The sequence below is a fragment of the Grampus griseus genome, assembly GCF_964374135.1.
Source record: "Grampus griseus genome assembly, chromosome: 14".
Classification (NCBI taxonomy): domain Eukaryota; kingdom Metazoa; phylum Chordata; class Mammalia; order Artiodactyla; family Delphinidae; genus Grampus; species Grampus griseus.
In genome coordinates this window covers 55,301,219-55,318,024 of record NC_139008.1, presented here as the reverse complement: position 1 = coordinate 55,318,024, position 16,806 = coordinate 55,301,219, and the positions used below count along the sequence as shown (strand labels likewise).

General features: G+C 52.0%; 1 protein-coding gene across 1 annotated transcript; it reads right to left on the bottom strand.

Annotated features, from left to right (window-relative positions):
• Nucleotides 1-2,589: 2,589 nt before the first annotated feature.
• On the bottom strand, nucleotides 2,590-13,740 carry LRRN4 (leucine rich repeat neuronal 4; the record flags this gene model as incomplete). Its single annotated transcript, XM_082670714.1, has 4 exons — nucleotides 2,590-3,835; nucleotides 5,350-5,487; nucleotides 11,049-11,253; nucleotides 13,080-13,740. The coding sequence occupies 4 exons, from the start codon at nucleotides 13,738-13,740 to the stop codon at nucleotides 2,590-2,592; spliced, it is 2,250 nt and encodes a 749-aa protein (XP_082526840.1).
• Between the last annotated feature and the right edge of the window lie 3,066 nt (nucleotides 13,741-16,806).

Below are 16,806 nucleotides of genomic sequence, written 5' to 3'. Positions count from 1 at the left end.
GTGTGGAGTCTTAACCACTGGACCACAAGGGAAGGTCCCTCAATCTTGATATTAAACTAAAAAAGGCATTGGGATAATATAACTACATTCCTGAGGGCTTTTATGTTTAGGACTTCTGCCTTGCAATTTTAAATTTGGAGCTGGTAGGTATCTTTTAAATCAGTCTTATTTCTCTTGGTTACATATTTGATGAAACTAGGGATCCACCTCAGAATTTTGGGAAGCCTTTTCAAAACTTCACCTAGAAATACAGTTCAGTTATTCAGGTCAAACTTGGATATGCTTAGTTTCTGCAGCATGGTTTTTGTGCTGCAGCATGTCATGGAAACAAAAGATACATGGGAATCAAACTTGATTTTTTTTCTTGGAATAGAAGTAAAATGCTGTTGTGGGTTGAATTGTGCTTCAAAGATATTGTTCAAGTTCTAACCCCAATACCTGTGAATGTGACCTTATTTGGATATAGGGTCTTTGCAGACGTAATCAAGTTAGGATGGTCATACTGGATTTGGGTGAGCCTTAAGCCACTGCCTAGTGTCCTTATATGAAGAGGGAAATTTGACTTCTGGGTACATATCCAAAGGAAATAAGATCATTATCTTGAAGAGATATTTTCACCTCCATGTTCATTGTAGCATTATTTACAGTAATCAAGACATGGAAACAACCTAAGTGTCACTGGATGAATGGATAAAGAAAAAATAAATATACAATGGAATATTATTCAACCATAAAAAAGAAAGAGATCTTGCAATTTGGAACAACATGGATGGACCCTGAGGGCATTATACTAACGGAAAAAAGAGAAAGACAAATTCAGTAGGATCTCATGTGTGAAATCTAAAAAAAGCAACTCAGAGTTGATTGGTGGTCCCTAAGGGTAGGGGGTGGGGTGGGGAATGAGTGAAGGTGGTCAAATGGTACAAACTTCCAGTTACAAGTTCATGATAACTACAGTTAACAATACCGTACTATTAGAAAGTAGCTAAGATCTTAAAAGTTCTCACCACACATACACTCATATACACACACAAGATAACTATATGAGGTGACAGACATGTTCACTAACCTTATTTTAATTATTTCTCGATATATAGGAGTATCAAATCATTGCATTGTATACCTTAAACAATGTTATATGTCAATTATATATCAGTAAGCCTGGAGAAAAGAATGGAAAAAGGGGGGAGGTGTTTAGACACATGAGACAGAGACTGTCACAAGACAAGGAGGCATGGATGAGTGATGCACCTGTAAGCCCAGGAACCCAAGGATTGCTGGCTTCCACCAGACACGGGTGGAGGGGTGGGGGCAGTGGGGGGAGGGGGGCCGGCGTGGAATAGTTCTCCCTCAGTCTCCAGAAGGAACCAACCCTGCTAATACCTTGACTGCGGATTTCTGGCCTGACCAGTAGGAGAATTAACTTATGTTGTTTTAAGCCACCCAGTTTGTGGTAACCTGTTACGGTGGCCACAGGAAACTTACATAAATGCTAACGTAGAAAATTAAAATCTAGGTATATGACCCCCATTTTAATTTAATAAAGTCACTTTCCCCCCTAAGTTTGTATAGAAGTAAAAAAAAAGGTGTAGTGAGACATAGCCCACAGTCAGATACGAATCATACAAAAAAGGTTTGATGCAATTTGAGCAGAGAAATGCTTTGGCCTCTTGCCAGAGCCTTGAGGTTTTCCTTTTATTTCTTCTCTCTCTTAAAAAAAAAAGTTTCCTGGGGCCTCCCTGGTGGCGCAGTGGTTGAGAGTCCGCCTGCCGATGCAGGGGACGCGGGTTCGTGCCCCGGTCCGGGAAGATCCCACATGCCGCGGAGCGGCTGGGCCCGTGAGCCATGGCCGCTGAGCCTGCGCGTCCAGAGCCTGTGCTCCGCAACTGGAGAGGCCACAACAGTGAGAGGCCTGCGTACCGGAAAAAAAAAAAAGTTTCCTGAAAGTGAGATTATTAATTATTATGCTTCCTTAAAAAAGGAGTTCACATAGGTGAAATGCAGCAAAAACCGAGTTTGAAAGGACAGCCTTCCCCGTGTTTCACAGATGTTCCCTAAAGACTGCAGTTTAAAGCTAGAAGCACACCTGCTACTGTACCCTGAAATGAACTAATGAACTCACAAAGCCTCAGGGAACATAACCGGTTCTCAGGTTGAGAATCCACTGGAGTCGTTCCCTTTAATAACAGGACCCTTACCAGAGCTTGACCATGAGGGAACTTCTCTGAAATGACCTGAGGATGTCGCTTCCAATATGAGAAAAGCGGCCGCATTGCGCCATTTGTTTTCTCTCTTCCTACTTCCACACACAATTCTAATTATTCTACCGGACGTTGAGGGGCACTGACTGCTGAAAAACCCCAATAAAACCACACACAGGGATGCCCGGCAGCATGAACCATCACGTTTCTCGGAACAGAGAGAAGCAGCAGGAAGGGAAGGCAGAGAGGTTCCCGGGAATGAGGAACTCAGCGCGGGGAGTGCCACGTGTGCCTGAGGAGCGCGGGCCTCGCCCGAGGGAGAGACGCTCGGGGCCGACCGGCCGTTCGGGACCGGGTACCGCCTTCTCCTCGCGCACGCGGCGGGTGCTCAGCGATCGCGCGCCCGCGGGAGCGAGGCCAGGGTCGGCGGCGCGGGTTCGGCGGCGAAGGCGGGGTTGCGGTAGGCCAGCAGCTGCGTACGGCGGTTCGGGGAGCGTGGCGTCCGGCCCCGGCGGCAGAGGCCGGCGGCCAGCAGCGCGGTGCTGACTAGCAGCAGGCCGCCCGCGGCACCCAGCCCGGCCACGAGGAGCGCTGGGCTGCGCCCGGTGCTGAAGGCGGCGCACGCCCCGCGCCGGCTCAGGCCCGCGCCGTTGGCCGCCAGGACGCACACGCGATAGGCGGTGGCCGGCGACAGCCCGTGCAGGGCGTGCTGGCGCGCGGTGGCGCAGACGTCCCCCACCACCGACTGGTTCCCTGGCCGGCCCTCGGGCGCGTAGCGAATCTGGTAGGCGCGCACCACCGAGTTGGGGGCGCACCAGCGCACTAGCGCCGACGTGTCAGTGGTCTCGGCCACCACCTGCAGCTTGGGGGGGTCCGGGAGGGTGTCTTCCCCGCTGAGGCCGGGGCACCGGCACCGCCAGCGCCGCTGCAGCTCTGCGCACGGCGTCTGGAGGTGCCTGCAGGGGTGGTAATCGCAGGGCTCGTCCCGGGCCGGCGCCCCCACCTCCTCCTTCTCGCTCTCTTCCTCCTCCTCACTGGAGTCGTCCAGCAGCAGGACCGGAATCCCGCCCTCGGAAGGAGGCGGGTGGGGAGCCCGCGGGGTGGCCCGTGTCCCCCGGGCGGGCTGAGGCGTGCTCCCTGGGTTCCGGGAGATAGGGGAGAGACCAGGGTGTTTGCTGGCCCATGGGGTGGAGGCAGCTGAGATAGTAGGTTCCAGGACAAGCTGAGCAGCATGTTCTTCTTGGTGCTCTGTCCCGGCTGTGCTCGCAGCCCTAGGTGGGTTGCCAGAGTTGCTGGAACTTGCTGGAGAGACAGTAGTGGAGGGAACGGCCCCGTCCTCGGCAAGGCTGTGCCGTGGCCCCGCCGCTTGTGTGGGGGAATCCACAGGGAGGGAGGGCAGCTTGGTGACACTCTGTCGGCCTCCTGCACATTGGGTAGAGGGGACTGTTCTCCGCAGGGTGGAGGGACCCTGTGTAGATGGTGTGTGGGTGGAGAAGACTGAGGAGGGTGGGTTGGAATCAAGGAAGGTGGTGTTTTGGTCCGAATGGCACACACTTGGCAGCTGGGACAGCAAAAGAGGGGCTGAGAAGGTGCCACTGGATCCTGCAGCTGGTGTGCACACAGTGTCTGCTGCCCTAGAGGGGAGGCCAATTGGTTAGAAGGTATTTGGCATCAGGGCTGCTTCTGTGCTGGGCTTTGAGTCCTCAGTGCAGATAATCCCTCTCCTAAGCCTTGTGACACATCTGACAGGTACCATGTGGTACACATGCAACGTGGGTCACGCCAGTGACCTTCAGGGCAACCTGTGTAGGAGGCTCCCCTCATCACTCCCATTGTGCAGAGAAGAAAATGGGAACTCAGAAAGAGGGACTAACTGCCCAAGATAGCGTGGCTAGTAAATGCAGAGCCAAAACCCAGGGTGAGCCCGGTGAAGGGCAGTCCAGATGCTCTAAGTGTGGTCTGCCATTTTATTCTCACCTGTCTGCTTCCTAGTGGTGAGTACTAGTAACAATACTCATACTAGCTAACATTTTTTGAGTGCTTGCTGCATGCTAGGGACTATTGCTAACACTTCACTGTATAAACCAATCTAGTCTGCACTACCTCATGAGGTAGGCACTATTATCCCCATTTTACAGATGAGGAGGTAGAAACACAAAGAGGTTAAGTAACAGCCAGAATCAACAGTAGTAAGTACTCTCAACCTTTTCATTCATACCAGAGCAAGACCCTTCACTGCAAAGGGCCTGGGTGCCAGAGGCAACATGAAGGGGTCACGGGGGCAGACTGAGCCCCACTTGATATCCAGGCTTGTGTGAGAGGTGAGAAAAGAACCCCACAGGACAGGGCTCTCAAAGTGAGCTGCAAGGAGAACAGATTAGCTGGTGGAGGTGGTTTGAGGGTGCTCAAGACCAGAGGTGTCCCTAGTCCCCATCCTCTCCTGGTGGCCAGCCTGGGCATGGCTCCCCATTGCAAAACAACTCTTCCAGCCAGCAGCCAATGGGAAGTCTCCATAGGAATTCTTTTTCTCCTGTCTCACAAGAGAGCTCTATAAGCCCACTGGCCCTGGACTTAGAGGCCAGGCCCCGTTTTGGGGACTCAGTGGGGCCCAGTGGTTAAGAGCACAGTTTTGGAAGACGGTATAGATCCTGCCTCCTCCACCCAGCGGCTACGTGAATCTAAGCAAGTACCTCTCTTCCTTGGGCCCCAATTCGCTCGTTTGTAAAATAAGCAATGATAACTCCGCTTTAGCAGAGACAAGCTAGCTCTTTACTTCTCCTACTTGCTTTTCCTAGCGGGCACACAGCTAGACTACATTTCCCAGCCTCCCTTGTAGTAGGCGTGACCTGCTAAGTGACATCTGGCCAATGGGATGTGAGTGACGGTAGTGAGCTCCACCTCCTGGCCTGGCCCATTAAAACCTCCTGAGTCGGGGGTCCTCCACGCTCTCTGCCCCTCTGGCTGACTGGAAGGGAAGTAGAGCCTCTATGTCCTGGGTTCTTGAGTGTGACTACACGGGGAATGGCTGCCCCACCCAGCACTGCCAACCTGTCCAGCATGGTTACGTGAGCAAGATATGAGCTGTGAGAACTTCAGCTCCGGAGGGCAGGCCCTCACCCCTCAGTCATCTGCTTTGTAAATGTGTTACCTGCTTAGGACAATCCTCTTTGCATCCATGAGGAGCCAGGACAACTCACAGCTGCAAGTGAGGGGATTACCAAAGAGGTTGATGGACAGGACCTGGGAGGAATGCAGGTTCCAAGGAGGGAAGGAACTCAAGTTGCAGCTGAAATGCACAAAAATCTATTAAGTCAGTCTTTTACAATCAGGTCAAAACTATACCCAGAGAGCCACGGTGGTGTTATGGGAAATCCATTCTGTTAGGTGCTAGATGATATTGCTTTGAGCAAACTCTTAATAACCTTGGATTTTTTTTTTTTTTCATCTGTAGGGATACAAACCTAACCCAGTCAGTATCACCCCTCATAACAAATGAAGACAATCCTCCCTGCTGGTTATATCAAAAAGAGTCTGTGATGATGAAAGTGTTTATAAATATAAATCTCTACACAAGTAAGATATTGTTGGATTTCCCTGGTGGCACAGTGGTTAAGAATCTGCCTGCCAATGCAGGGGACACTGGTTTGAGCCCTGGTCCAGGGAGATCCCACATGCTGCAGAGTAACTAAGCCCGTGCGCCACAACTACTGAGCCTGTGCTCTAGAGCCCGTGCTCCACAACAAGAGAAGCCACCACAATGAGAAGCCCACACACTGCAAGGAAGAGCAGCCCTGCTGGCCGCAACTAGAGAAAGCCCGCCCACAGCAACAAAGACCCAACACAGCCAAAATAAATAAGTAATAAAATAAAATATGTATTTTTTTAAAAAGTAAGATATTGTTATCATAGACCAGTCACAAGTTCTTAATTAGTGAGAGCACTTTTTTTGTGTGTGTGTGGTACGAGGGCCTTTCACTGTTGTGGCCTCTCCCGTTGCGGAGCACGGGCTCCAGACGCGCAGGCTCAGCGGCCATGGCTCACGGGCCCAGCCGCTCTGTGGCATGTGGGATCTTCCCGGACCGGGGCACAAACCCGTGTCCCCTGCATCGGCAGGCGGACTCTCACCCACTGCCCCACCAGGGAAGCCCAGTGAGAACACTCTTGAACGTATACTATTGCAGTTGAACTGCATCTGATGGCACTCAACACCAGTCCTTTGGAAGATGCCTCACTGAAGTGTATCAGTTAGCGCTTGCTAACTTAGCTTAAAATAATAAATATTTATTCTTTTTCATGATTCTGTGGGTTGACTCAGTGATTTTTATGGTCTGGGCCAGCTCAGCTGGGCCCGAAAGATCTAGGATGGCCTCCCATATATGGAGCCTCAGCTGGGTTTGCTGGGACCACTCTCCATGTGTCTCTCATCACCCAGGAGGCTAGCTCAGGCTTGTGCACATGGTGGTGGACCAGTCCCCACCAGCAAGAGAGGGCGAGCCCCAACTTGCTCATCTGCTTTTGTTTCTGCTTATATAACATTTGCTAATGTCCCTCTGGCCTAAAGAAGTCACATGGCCACGCCCAGCTTCAAGGGGTGGAGAACAGACTCTACTTCCTGATGGGAGGAGCTGTAAAGTACATTGCAAAGGGGTGTGTCTACAGGGATGGGAGGAATTATCACGGCCATTTTTGCAAACAATGTACCACACCTAGCAGTGGCAGGTCCTCTCCTGGTTTTCTGCGTTTTCTGCCCAGAGCCTCACTGAGCGTTTGGCCTCAACTGTCTCAACTCCTGGAGTCTCCTGGCCTCTTGTACATGTTCTCAGTTATAATCTGAGCATCATGAGCAACAGGAGTTACACTCTATCTACAGGCCTCTTCTGATCAAAGGCTGGCTTTTCTCCATCTGCCTGGGAAACATCCACCTTCTCCTCCTGCTCTGGGGGAGATGCAGATGTTCTGGGCAAGGAAGGACCTACCACCCAGATCTGCTCTAACACTCCTGGCCAGTGGGCACCTGACAGTTGTCCCCTGTGGAGCACTGAATATATGTGTGTGCCATTTATACTGAAACTTAAGCTGTGCCCACATATATGTGTATATATATATATATATATATATATGCAAATGCTTGCTTTTAGCAGGATTCACAGAGATAGAGTAGAAATCTTAGGATGGGAGTTTACTTAGCACTTCATCTTTCAAAAGAAATATTTTTCTTTTTGCCTGAAGGGGAAAGGAAAAGGATTACCATATTTTGGGGGAAGTAACATTGCTTAGTGGTTCAGGTAACATTATCTCATTGATCATGAGGTAGATAATATTTCACTCTTTTTTTTTTGGCTGCACTTGCGGGATCTTAGCTCCCTGACCAGGAATTGAACCTGGGCCCCGGCAGTGAGAGCGCCAACTCCTAACCACTGGACCACCAGGGAATTCCCAATATTTCACTCATTTTATAAATAAGGAAAAGGAGTCTTTTCCTTATCTGACAGCCCTTTCTGCCATCCAGTGCAACCTGCATATGATAAAGACAAGCTGCATTTGCCATCCGCATGCTGAGGGAGACCCTGCATCATGTCCTGACGCATGATGGCACCTAGGTGTTCTCTGCATCTGAACTGACAGAGCCCTAGTGTGGAAGAAGTTTCCCCTCGCCCTCTAAACAATCCCTTTTCTCTTTTTTTGCTGCTATATTGCCAAAGGTGTCTCCCTCCTGCATGTAGTGTTGTCGGAGAGGACTATGGATGGCGTTGGGCATGCTGGGTTGGCAGAGCAGCCAGGAGGGTGCCACCCCCTCTTCAGAGGGTGCTGGCTGTGCCAGGGCACGCACACGTCCCCCAGCATCTATCACAGATAGCCTCCCAGGGGAGGCTGTGGGTGAGCTAAGGAGAGCCAGAAGCAAGGTGGGCTGAGAAGGGAAGAAGGTCCAGCAGGGGAGCGGGCATTTAATGAGCTTCAGAGGCTTGAGAGCTCCCAGCCTTCTGGGAGTGGCTCCTCCCCCAGCTGGAGCACAGTGGGGGTACAGTGGGGGCCTGGGCTGAGCCAGCCAGAGAGTTAAACCTTTCCCTCCAGCCACGGAAAGCATGGAAAGGTTTTCATTTGGCTTAAGACTCAATCAGATTACAATTTAGACAGACCTCTTGGCTGAATATGGTGACTGGGTTACAAGGGTTCTTAACCTGAAGTCCTTGGAGACAGGGTCTGTGAACTTGGATGGAGAATATTACTTCTTTACTTTCACAAACCTCTAACTGAAATTTACCATTTGCTACAGTGGCAAAAGAAGGCAGCAAATCACAGGTGAATCACCAACAAATCACAGATATTTCCATATCACTTTTCAGTAGTTTTCTGTCATTTATAATCATCAAAATTATGGAAGTTATTGGACGTGCTGCTGGATTTTGTTATTTATGGTGTTAAATAAAGAAGCACACCCCACACACATATATTCCTAAAACACACATTTAAAAATATTTTGTTAACTATAATTGGTTTCTTTGGAATCCTACGTACATACCCTACTTTATGTATATCAGAACATTCTTCTGGCCCATAGGCTTCACAGAATGCCACAGGAGTCCACGGCACAGAAACGTTTGAGACTTCCTGCACTAACATGTGGGCCTCTGAAGGTGGAGTCACCGATTAGAAGGCTCTCGGTTATTGGGGTAGGGAATGAGGAGAACTTGATATCCAGCTGCCCTGCAGGGCAGGTAGGAAGGGCTGGCACAGGAGCTATTGGGAATGGAGACCAGACTGGACCTGGTAACTGGGGAGCCAACCTTAAGATCCATCTACACCTGCACTGACTCTTCAACCCATTCCCATCTGGCTCCACTGAGAACGAATGTCACCAACACCCCACATTTTGCCAAATCCTACGGCATCAGACAAGGGGGTGGGGACAATGCTAGAGGAAGCATGTAGGGTGAGAAATGACATGCCAAAAAGTTGTAAGAAGTGGAAATAGCCAATGACCTTAAGAAGGCCTATCCAGAAAGGATGGAGAAGCACCAGGGCAACATCCTGAGGACAAGGAGAGCGTGTCAAGAGGGGGAAAGACTCAACAAGGGGCTCAATGGATAGAGAAGTGTCCACTGGATGTAGAAGCTGAAATGCCACTGGTCCCATTCAATCATGAAGCTGAAGTGGGTGGTCAGATTGCAGCGAACTGAGAAGCGTAGGGAGAGGAAGCAGCCACCACTTCTGACCCAGGTATGCCTGCTTTTCTTGGGGTCTAGGTTGCCTTTTCCACCTGGTGAGTTTGGACTCACCGTTGAAGATATGGATCAATTATGTTTTTCCAGTCTGCTGGAGCTGATCGTTAACCCCATTTGCCTTATAGCACGGTACATGGTGTGTGCCTCTGTTACTGATCCCAGCATATCATGACAATTGGCAGATGTCCGCTGCCTACAGAACTGTGCACTCCCTGAAAGCAAGGGCCATGCTGTCATCATCAACACCACCATCGCCCTCAACAGCATCATTGTTACTGGTGCCTTCACCACTATCCCCATCAGCAGCCACCGTCATCACCTGATGCTTCCTCCACCATCTCTGTGCTGAAGGTGCTCAGTTAGGGATCTCCAGCGCAGGCCTTCCATGATTTCCAGGCTCATGTATCTAGTTGTGTGCTAGATCCTGAAAGACCTATGAGACATCCAGTGGAGATGCCCAGTAGTAATAATACAAACCTCCTGTTCTGTGCCAGGTGCTGTTATAGGCACATATCAAAACATTTCCTCTCACAACAATGCAGTGGGGGAGGATTTGATCATTATCCCCATTTCACAGATGAGGAAACTGAGCCACAGAAGCATTAGGTAACTTGCCCCAACTCACATAGCTAGTAAGTGGTGGGTGAAGTCAGGATTGAGCCCAGGCAGTTTGGTTCCGTATCTGATAACCTTAAATAATGCTGCATCAGTCTGAAGCTCAAAAGAGGAGTCTGAGCCAGAGATGATATCACTCTCATCCACATCATCACCACTGCCACCATCGTCATCACCATTACCATCCTATCACCAGTTCACCATCATCAGAGTTACCATTACCACCATCACTGTCATCATTATATCACCTTCATCACAACCACCATGATGGTCTTAGCTAATGTTATAGAGCACACACAATGTGCCAGGCACTGAGCTAAGTGCTCTGCATGTTCTATGTCCTTTTCCCTTGTGATAAGCCCCAAAGTGAGTACTCTGGAGCTAGCAGAGAAAAAAGAGAAGTAGCTACATTGAGAGTGATGGTGGGGCAACAGTGCTTGCTTCCCAGGGCCCAGTTGTGGGCCCACAGGAAAGGAGGTGGCCTGGGATCATCTTCAAAGGGACATTGCCCTTCCTGCTAGAAGTCAGAACAGTAGTTGCTCTTGGGAAGGAGGGTGGATATAGACACTTGGGACATCCACTGGGCCAGACGGCACCATCCCCAGGTCCCAATGCAAGTAGGACCTGCTCAAGCCCTGGAAGGGGCTGCTGACTTGCATAAACACATGGGGAAGCAGGTGGTTGGAGAAATAGAGAAGACCCTGATGCCCTCAACTCCTCTTCCCACTGCAAGTTTCTCATCCTGGGCTTAAAGGAAACTTAACATGCATGAGAGTTTGAAGTTTTAACATTACTCTGGACAGGACTGATTTGCTTGAATTTTAGGCTGGATGGACTCTCTAGGATGTGCCCACCATATCACCCGAAGGATGCGGAGGAACAAGACCCCAGCGAGGCCTTGAAGGAGCAGTGGAAGGCAAAGTAAGGTCTGGTTTATCCTATAAAATAGTTATGCCTACTCAACTTAGTGTAATGGCAAAAATCAGTCACGTGCTTCAGGAACACTTACTTCTGGAAATGAAGGACCTGTAGGAGAGGCGTGTCTTGAAAGATGTGTGTATGGACAGAGGTAAGTGCTGGTGAATCTTGACAATCCAGCTGCTGCAGGTCAGGGGTCACCTTGAAAATGTCCCCCTCCAGGCTGTTCAGCCTGGGCATCTTCCTTAGGTAGAGGGACGTGAGCTTCGGCAGGTCTCTGATCCATCCTGACTGAACTGAAACACAGAGGGGAAACTGCCCGCTACCTGGGAAGGCATAAACCCAGGAGGCCGGCACGGGATTAAGGAAACAATGAGAGTGACAAGGTGAGTGGTGAAGGTCATTGCAGAGCATGGGTACAGTGGGCAGCTTTGGGAATCTCAGAAGCATGAGCCATTTCAGCTGGAAGGGCCCTCGGAGATGACCAGTTATTCCTTTTCCAGCCCCAGGTGGCTGAGGCCCCAGAGGACAATGCCTGGCGAAAGGCCACACAGTGGGGAAGGGACAGGGTGGGGCTTGACCCCAGGACACTGTCTCCAAGTCCACTGTTGCCCCACCCTCTTGTTAAACCCCTCACAGAAGTACCCCAGCCTTTACTCTGATGGCTACTAGGAGCAAGGGAAATCTTTGAGGAATGTAAGGAAGGAGAGGAGGAGTGAGGTAGGAGGAGGCCCATGGGTTCTCCATTTACTAGGGTGCCCCTTCTTCTGTTTCCTGTTCTTTGTTCTCTTGTCGGTGGTGGAACAGGTGATTACAGTAAGTCCCCTACATACGAACATTCAAGTTGTGAACTTTCAAAGATGCGAACATGCATTCGCATGTCCAATCATGTAAGTTAGTTCTATTTGAGGAGGCGCTGTTAGTTTTTGAGGCACAGGACTGGAATGTAGAACAGTACATGAAGGTTGCAGCAGCCGTTCAGAATGCAATCCAGTGCTACCGTGTCATCTATGATAAGAAAAAAAGAGCTAATACCCAGATATCACTGGATTTTTGTTTTAAGAGGGTAGATAGAATTGAATCCAGCAAGGAACCAGAACCTGTGCCATCAACGTCAGGCGTGAGTGAAATTGCAGCTCACCCTCCATCTCCTATTGCTGATGATTCTCCAGCTCTACCATCTCCCACCTCCTCTCCCTCCTCCAGTCAGTAACTCTTCTTGCCTGTTCACTCGGTGCCAGCCCCTGTGTGCCAGCTGTTGTACTGTACTACTGTACTTTTCAAGGTAGTGTACTGTAAGATTAAAAATGTTTTATTTTTTGTGTTTTATGTATTATTTATGTGAAAAGTATTATAAACCTATCACAGTACAGTACTATATAGCCAATTGTGTTAGTTGGGTACCTAGACTGACTTTGTTGGGCTTACCAACAAATTGGACTTACGAGCATGTTCTAGGAACAGAACTCCTTCGTATGTAGGGGACTTACTGTGTAGATGAGAAGTGTTTTTTTAAAAATAACACCAACCTTGTGAATCAGAGTCAGAACATGCCAAGTACAGGAAAACAGGTATTCTCACCTCCCTCCTGTGTCTTATTGAAGGATTCAACATTCACAGAAAGAGTTTTAGCCAACTGAATAGAAATCAATGAATGCATCCTCTGAGCATCAGGTGCTTCACGTTAACTAAAGTTAAAGTTAACTAAAGTTCTTCCATTCATCAGCCCCAAAGCGCTGCATCCACTCCCCATTCTACAAGCATTGACCAGCTCTGCTGGGGAGCAGAACAGAGAGGCTAAAAGTGTGGGCTCTGGACCCAGAACGCTTGGATTCGGATGTGGAGGCACCGCTAATGACCTGGGAGTCTGCGGGCCAGCCATTCCTCTTTCTCTGTGCCCTGGTTCCCTCACATGCAGAACGGAGATAATAGTCCCCACCTCTTGGAACTCAAGGAATGAAGCCTGGTGCGGCGCTTCGAACAGGGTGCCCTCGGCTCGGGGCGGGTCTTTTTGAGTGGTCTTGTGAGCAGGCGCCAGGGGCAGCGCCCCTCGAGGAAGTTCACAGCCCTTTCTCCCCAGATCGCCAGCCCCTCGGGCTCGACACCCGGCGCCCGCACTCACCGCGCCGGAGGAACGTGCCGCTGAGATCCAGGACCTCGAGCGCAGCCAGGGGCGCGCCACCAGCCCCCGCGAAGGCAGCGTCGGCGATGCCAGCGTGGTCGCCGCGGCCCAGCGCGGTGCAGGACAGGTTGAGCAGGCGCAGCGCGGGGAAGCAGGCGAAGGCTCCGGTCTGCAGCGCCCGCAGCGGGTTCCCGGCCAGCGCCAGCGTTCGGAGGCCGGGCAGCACGGGCCCGGAGCACGGCGGCAGGGCTTCCAGCAGGTTGTAGCTGAGGTCGAGCGTGTGCAGTCCCGCGGGCGCGCCGGGGCCCCAGCGCAGCGCGGCGATGCGGTTGTGGCGCAGCGTCAGCACCTGCAGCCGCGGCAGGTGACCGAGCTCGGGCGCGCTCAGGGCGCGCAGCAGGTTGTGGCTGCCGTCGAGACTGTGCAGCGCGCGCGGCAGGCAGCCCGGCAGGCGCTCCAGGCTGCGGTTCGTGAGGGTCAGGGTCGTGACTCCCGCGGCGGGGAGCCCTTCGCAGGGCGAGACCGTGGCGTTGCCGGCCCCGCTCCCCCAGGGGCCCTGGTGAGTGAGCTGGAAAACTGGGGCCTTCTGGAGGGGCCCCGCCCGGCTCGGGCGCGGTGCCGTCCACGGCAGCAGCAGCAGCACCAGCAGATCCCACCACATGGCGCTTAGCTGCAGACAGAAGAGCGGACCAACCCATTAAATGCATTGGAAACGCCGAACGAGGGGGCAAATGCGCCGCCCCCACCCCCCGCCGCCTCTTCCCCAGGAAGAGCCTGGATGTTCCCTGAAGGGCGAGAGCTGTTTCCCCGCGTCACCAGATGTGCGGTGACTTGGTCCCTGCCTGCTTTGCCCCATCATCTCCCGCATGTACCCCGCGGCACCTCCTGCCCTTCCTTCCCCTAGCTCTGCCTTTCCCTCTCATTCACTCGAGGATTTCCACCCACAGGTGACCTCTTGAGGAAGGCCTCCCTTATCTGCCCCTGAACTTTCCAGTAACCCTCTCCCTTTGCTTGTCCCCATCCCATGAGTTTCTGGGGGGAAGGGAACATGACCTTTCTCTTTGCAAATTCTCCCCAGGTGTGCAGACGCTGCTGCATAAACGTATATTAGTAACACGCCAGTGGATGGCCTCAGTCTGGAGGGAGCTCTGCTGGGGTATAATAAACATGGGACTTAAGGAAGACTTTATTTGTTCCAACGACACTCAGTTGCCCCAATTTTCCCCCTTAGACTACGGAGCCACAGGTGAGTCCAGTTTGCCTGTAAACTAGTTTGCAAGTCACACTTTAAATTCTGGGATCTCTTTCTTGGGAGGACACTCAGGGTTGCCTTCAGGGAAGAAGGGAGCCCACAGACCACTGTGGGGCTTGGGAACCTGGAGTCAAGTATTTCCTCATCCCATGTTGGTCCCAACAAAAGCTAGGGTTCCTGAGGTCAGCCCTGCCCAGAAGGGATGACTGAGGGCTGCTAGAAGTGGAGTTTCTGGAGTGCCCAGGATTGCACAGGGCAGCTGGGAGATCAGGTAGGGATAGATCAGGCAGCCACGGGCTGCTGTGGATGTGTCAGAGCTACTTCCAACTAGGTCCTGACCTTGAGGTCACTGCTTGACATCCCCTCATTTTTGCAGGTGTGCATTCCTGCTCCAGCTCTCTCTGCTGACTGCTAAGTCCCTGAGCAACCACCCTGGCTCCAGGGAAAGGGCCTCCCTCTTGCTAGCTGGGGGGTCAAGGCAGTGAAAAAGATCCTGGAAACTGAGGCTAGGAGTCCATGTGTCCAGCAGTGTGTCATACTCACCTGGAAGCTGTCCTTTCAGAGTGTGGCAGCCTTGGATGCCGGTCTACAGTCTTCAGTTTTGTCTTACAGATTCCAGGAGCCAGTAGCTTAGCAGCTCAACTTTGAATTTCAGAAGGAGGTCTGTTTCCCAGACGCCCCTGGCCCTGGCCCCACCCACCCAGGGATCCTCAGATACCCCAGCCCCTGCAGCCCCTCCTTCCCTACCGAGATATTGTGGTCTTTAGCCAATAACTCTCACTGCCTGTCTCCTGGGCCTGCCCCTGCCCCTTTCCGGGCATGGCACCTCCCCCCAACCCTCCCCCATCTTCACCTGGCCTTTCTCCAGCCAGAAAGCCAGCCAGCCAGCTGCCTTTCCCAGGCCTGAGAGATGGAGGGAGTCCGCTCTTCCAGGACAAGGTGAGCACTGAGGGATAATGGGGGCAGTGGGGCAGAGTCAGCCCCATCACTTCCCAGGAATCTGATCCTCCTGCCAGGTGGTTCCCATTTCCTGGGATGGTTGGAGGCTGAATGGTGAGCTGGTATGAGGAGGAAGCCCCCTTCCCCAAAAGTGGAAGGTACCCCAGTCTATAGGAAGGAAAAAGCGGCAGGAGTGGGGGGTCCTCAGTGGAATGTGAGAGCAGAGGCAGGCATGGACCAGATCCAGGAGCCCCAAGAAGGATGGGTTTGGTTTCTCTGGGACTCAGTTCAGTGACAGCGTGGATGTTTGTCTCTCGTAAGGGGTGGGAATCAATAAAGAGGGCAGAAATGCAGAAAGATCATTCCTGCCCCGTGGCTGGGGTGATCCATCCTGGTTACCAAAAGCCCCAGGTCTCCCTGAAACCCTGGGGATGCTAAATGTGCTTTGCTTAGAGCACATTTGTTTAGAGCAGTCAGTGCCTTTCTCCCCCAGAATTCCAAGACTGTTCATTCATCTGAGGGCCTTTGATCTGCACACCCTAGCTCCCACCCCAGGCCAGGGGTTAATCATCCCCAGCATTGTGTACACAGACCTCTGAGACCACAACTTCATCCTTCCTCTTGTCAGTTCTTATCTGAGCAGCGCTGAGGAACTCCAGGACCTCTGGGAATTGGCATGTTTAATTGGTTAGTTGCAAATCCCCGGGGATCTCTTTTGAGGCCTTCTCCACCCAAAGCCTCAAAAATATCCTTTCAGCCTAATTGCTAGCCCCGGGCCTTGCTGCTCAGAAGTATACCTTCATCAGCCCCACATGGGGGTGGGGAGAGGTCTGTTCTGTGCAGCCCTGTTTGGGGCAGTGCATTTGCTACCAGGGAGCCTGAGGCGCAGGCCACAGAGGTAGAAACGCTGTGCCATAAACAACAGGGAGGTCAAGAGGGATGCAGGAGTCAGGGAAAGGTGGGAAGGTGAGAGGACCAATGTGGGGGGTCAGTGGGCGGCCTCAGGTAAGGCCCTTACCTCTGCCTTCACTTGGTTCACGGGCAGAAGAGCCCCCAGCAGGTCAACTGAAGCCTCAGCTTCTCTCAGAGTGTAACAGCTGGGACTGCCCTGGAGGTGACTGACAGCCTGAGGCCAGCAGAGGTTTGGGGTGTTCAGGCAGGGGTGCCAGATGAGAGGGAGCCGAACCCACTGAAACATGCCCATTTGAACTGAGACTGAGGAGGAAGTGGCTCTCCATGGAGGCCTACAAAGGGACTTCCCCTGGTGGTCCAGTGGTTAGGACTCGGCGCTCCCAATGCAGGGGGCAGGGGTTCCATCCCTGGTTGGGGAACTAAGATACTGTGTGCCTCATGGCATGGCCAAAAACAAGAAAACATGGAGGCCTATGAAGAGGACACCAGAGAGCGATGTCAGTGTGCTCCTCTGTACACTAGAGGGGTAAGAGGTCTGGACAGGCCCTGGCTGAGGTCATCACCTGGCCAGCGTCATTGCCAGAGCCCCAGGCCCTCTGAGCTAGCTTCTTGTCCCTGCTGCTT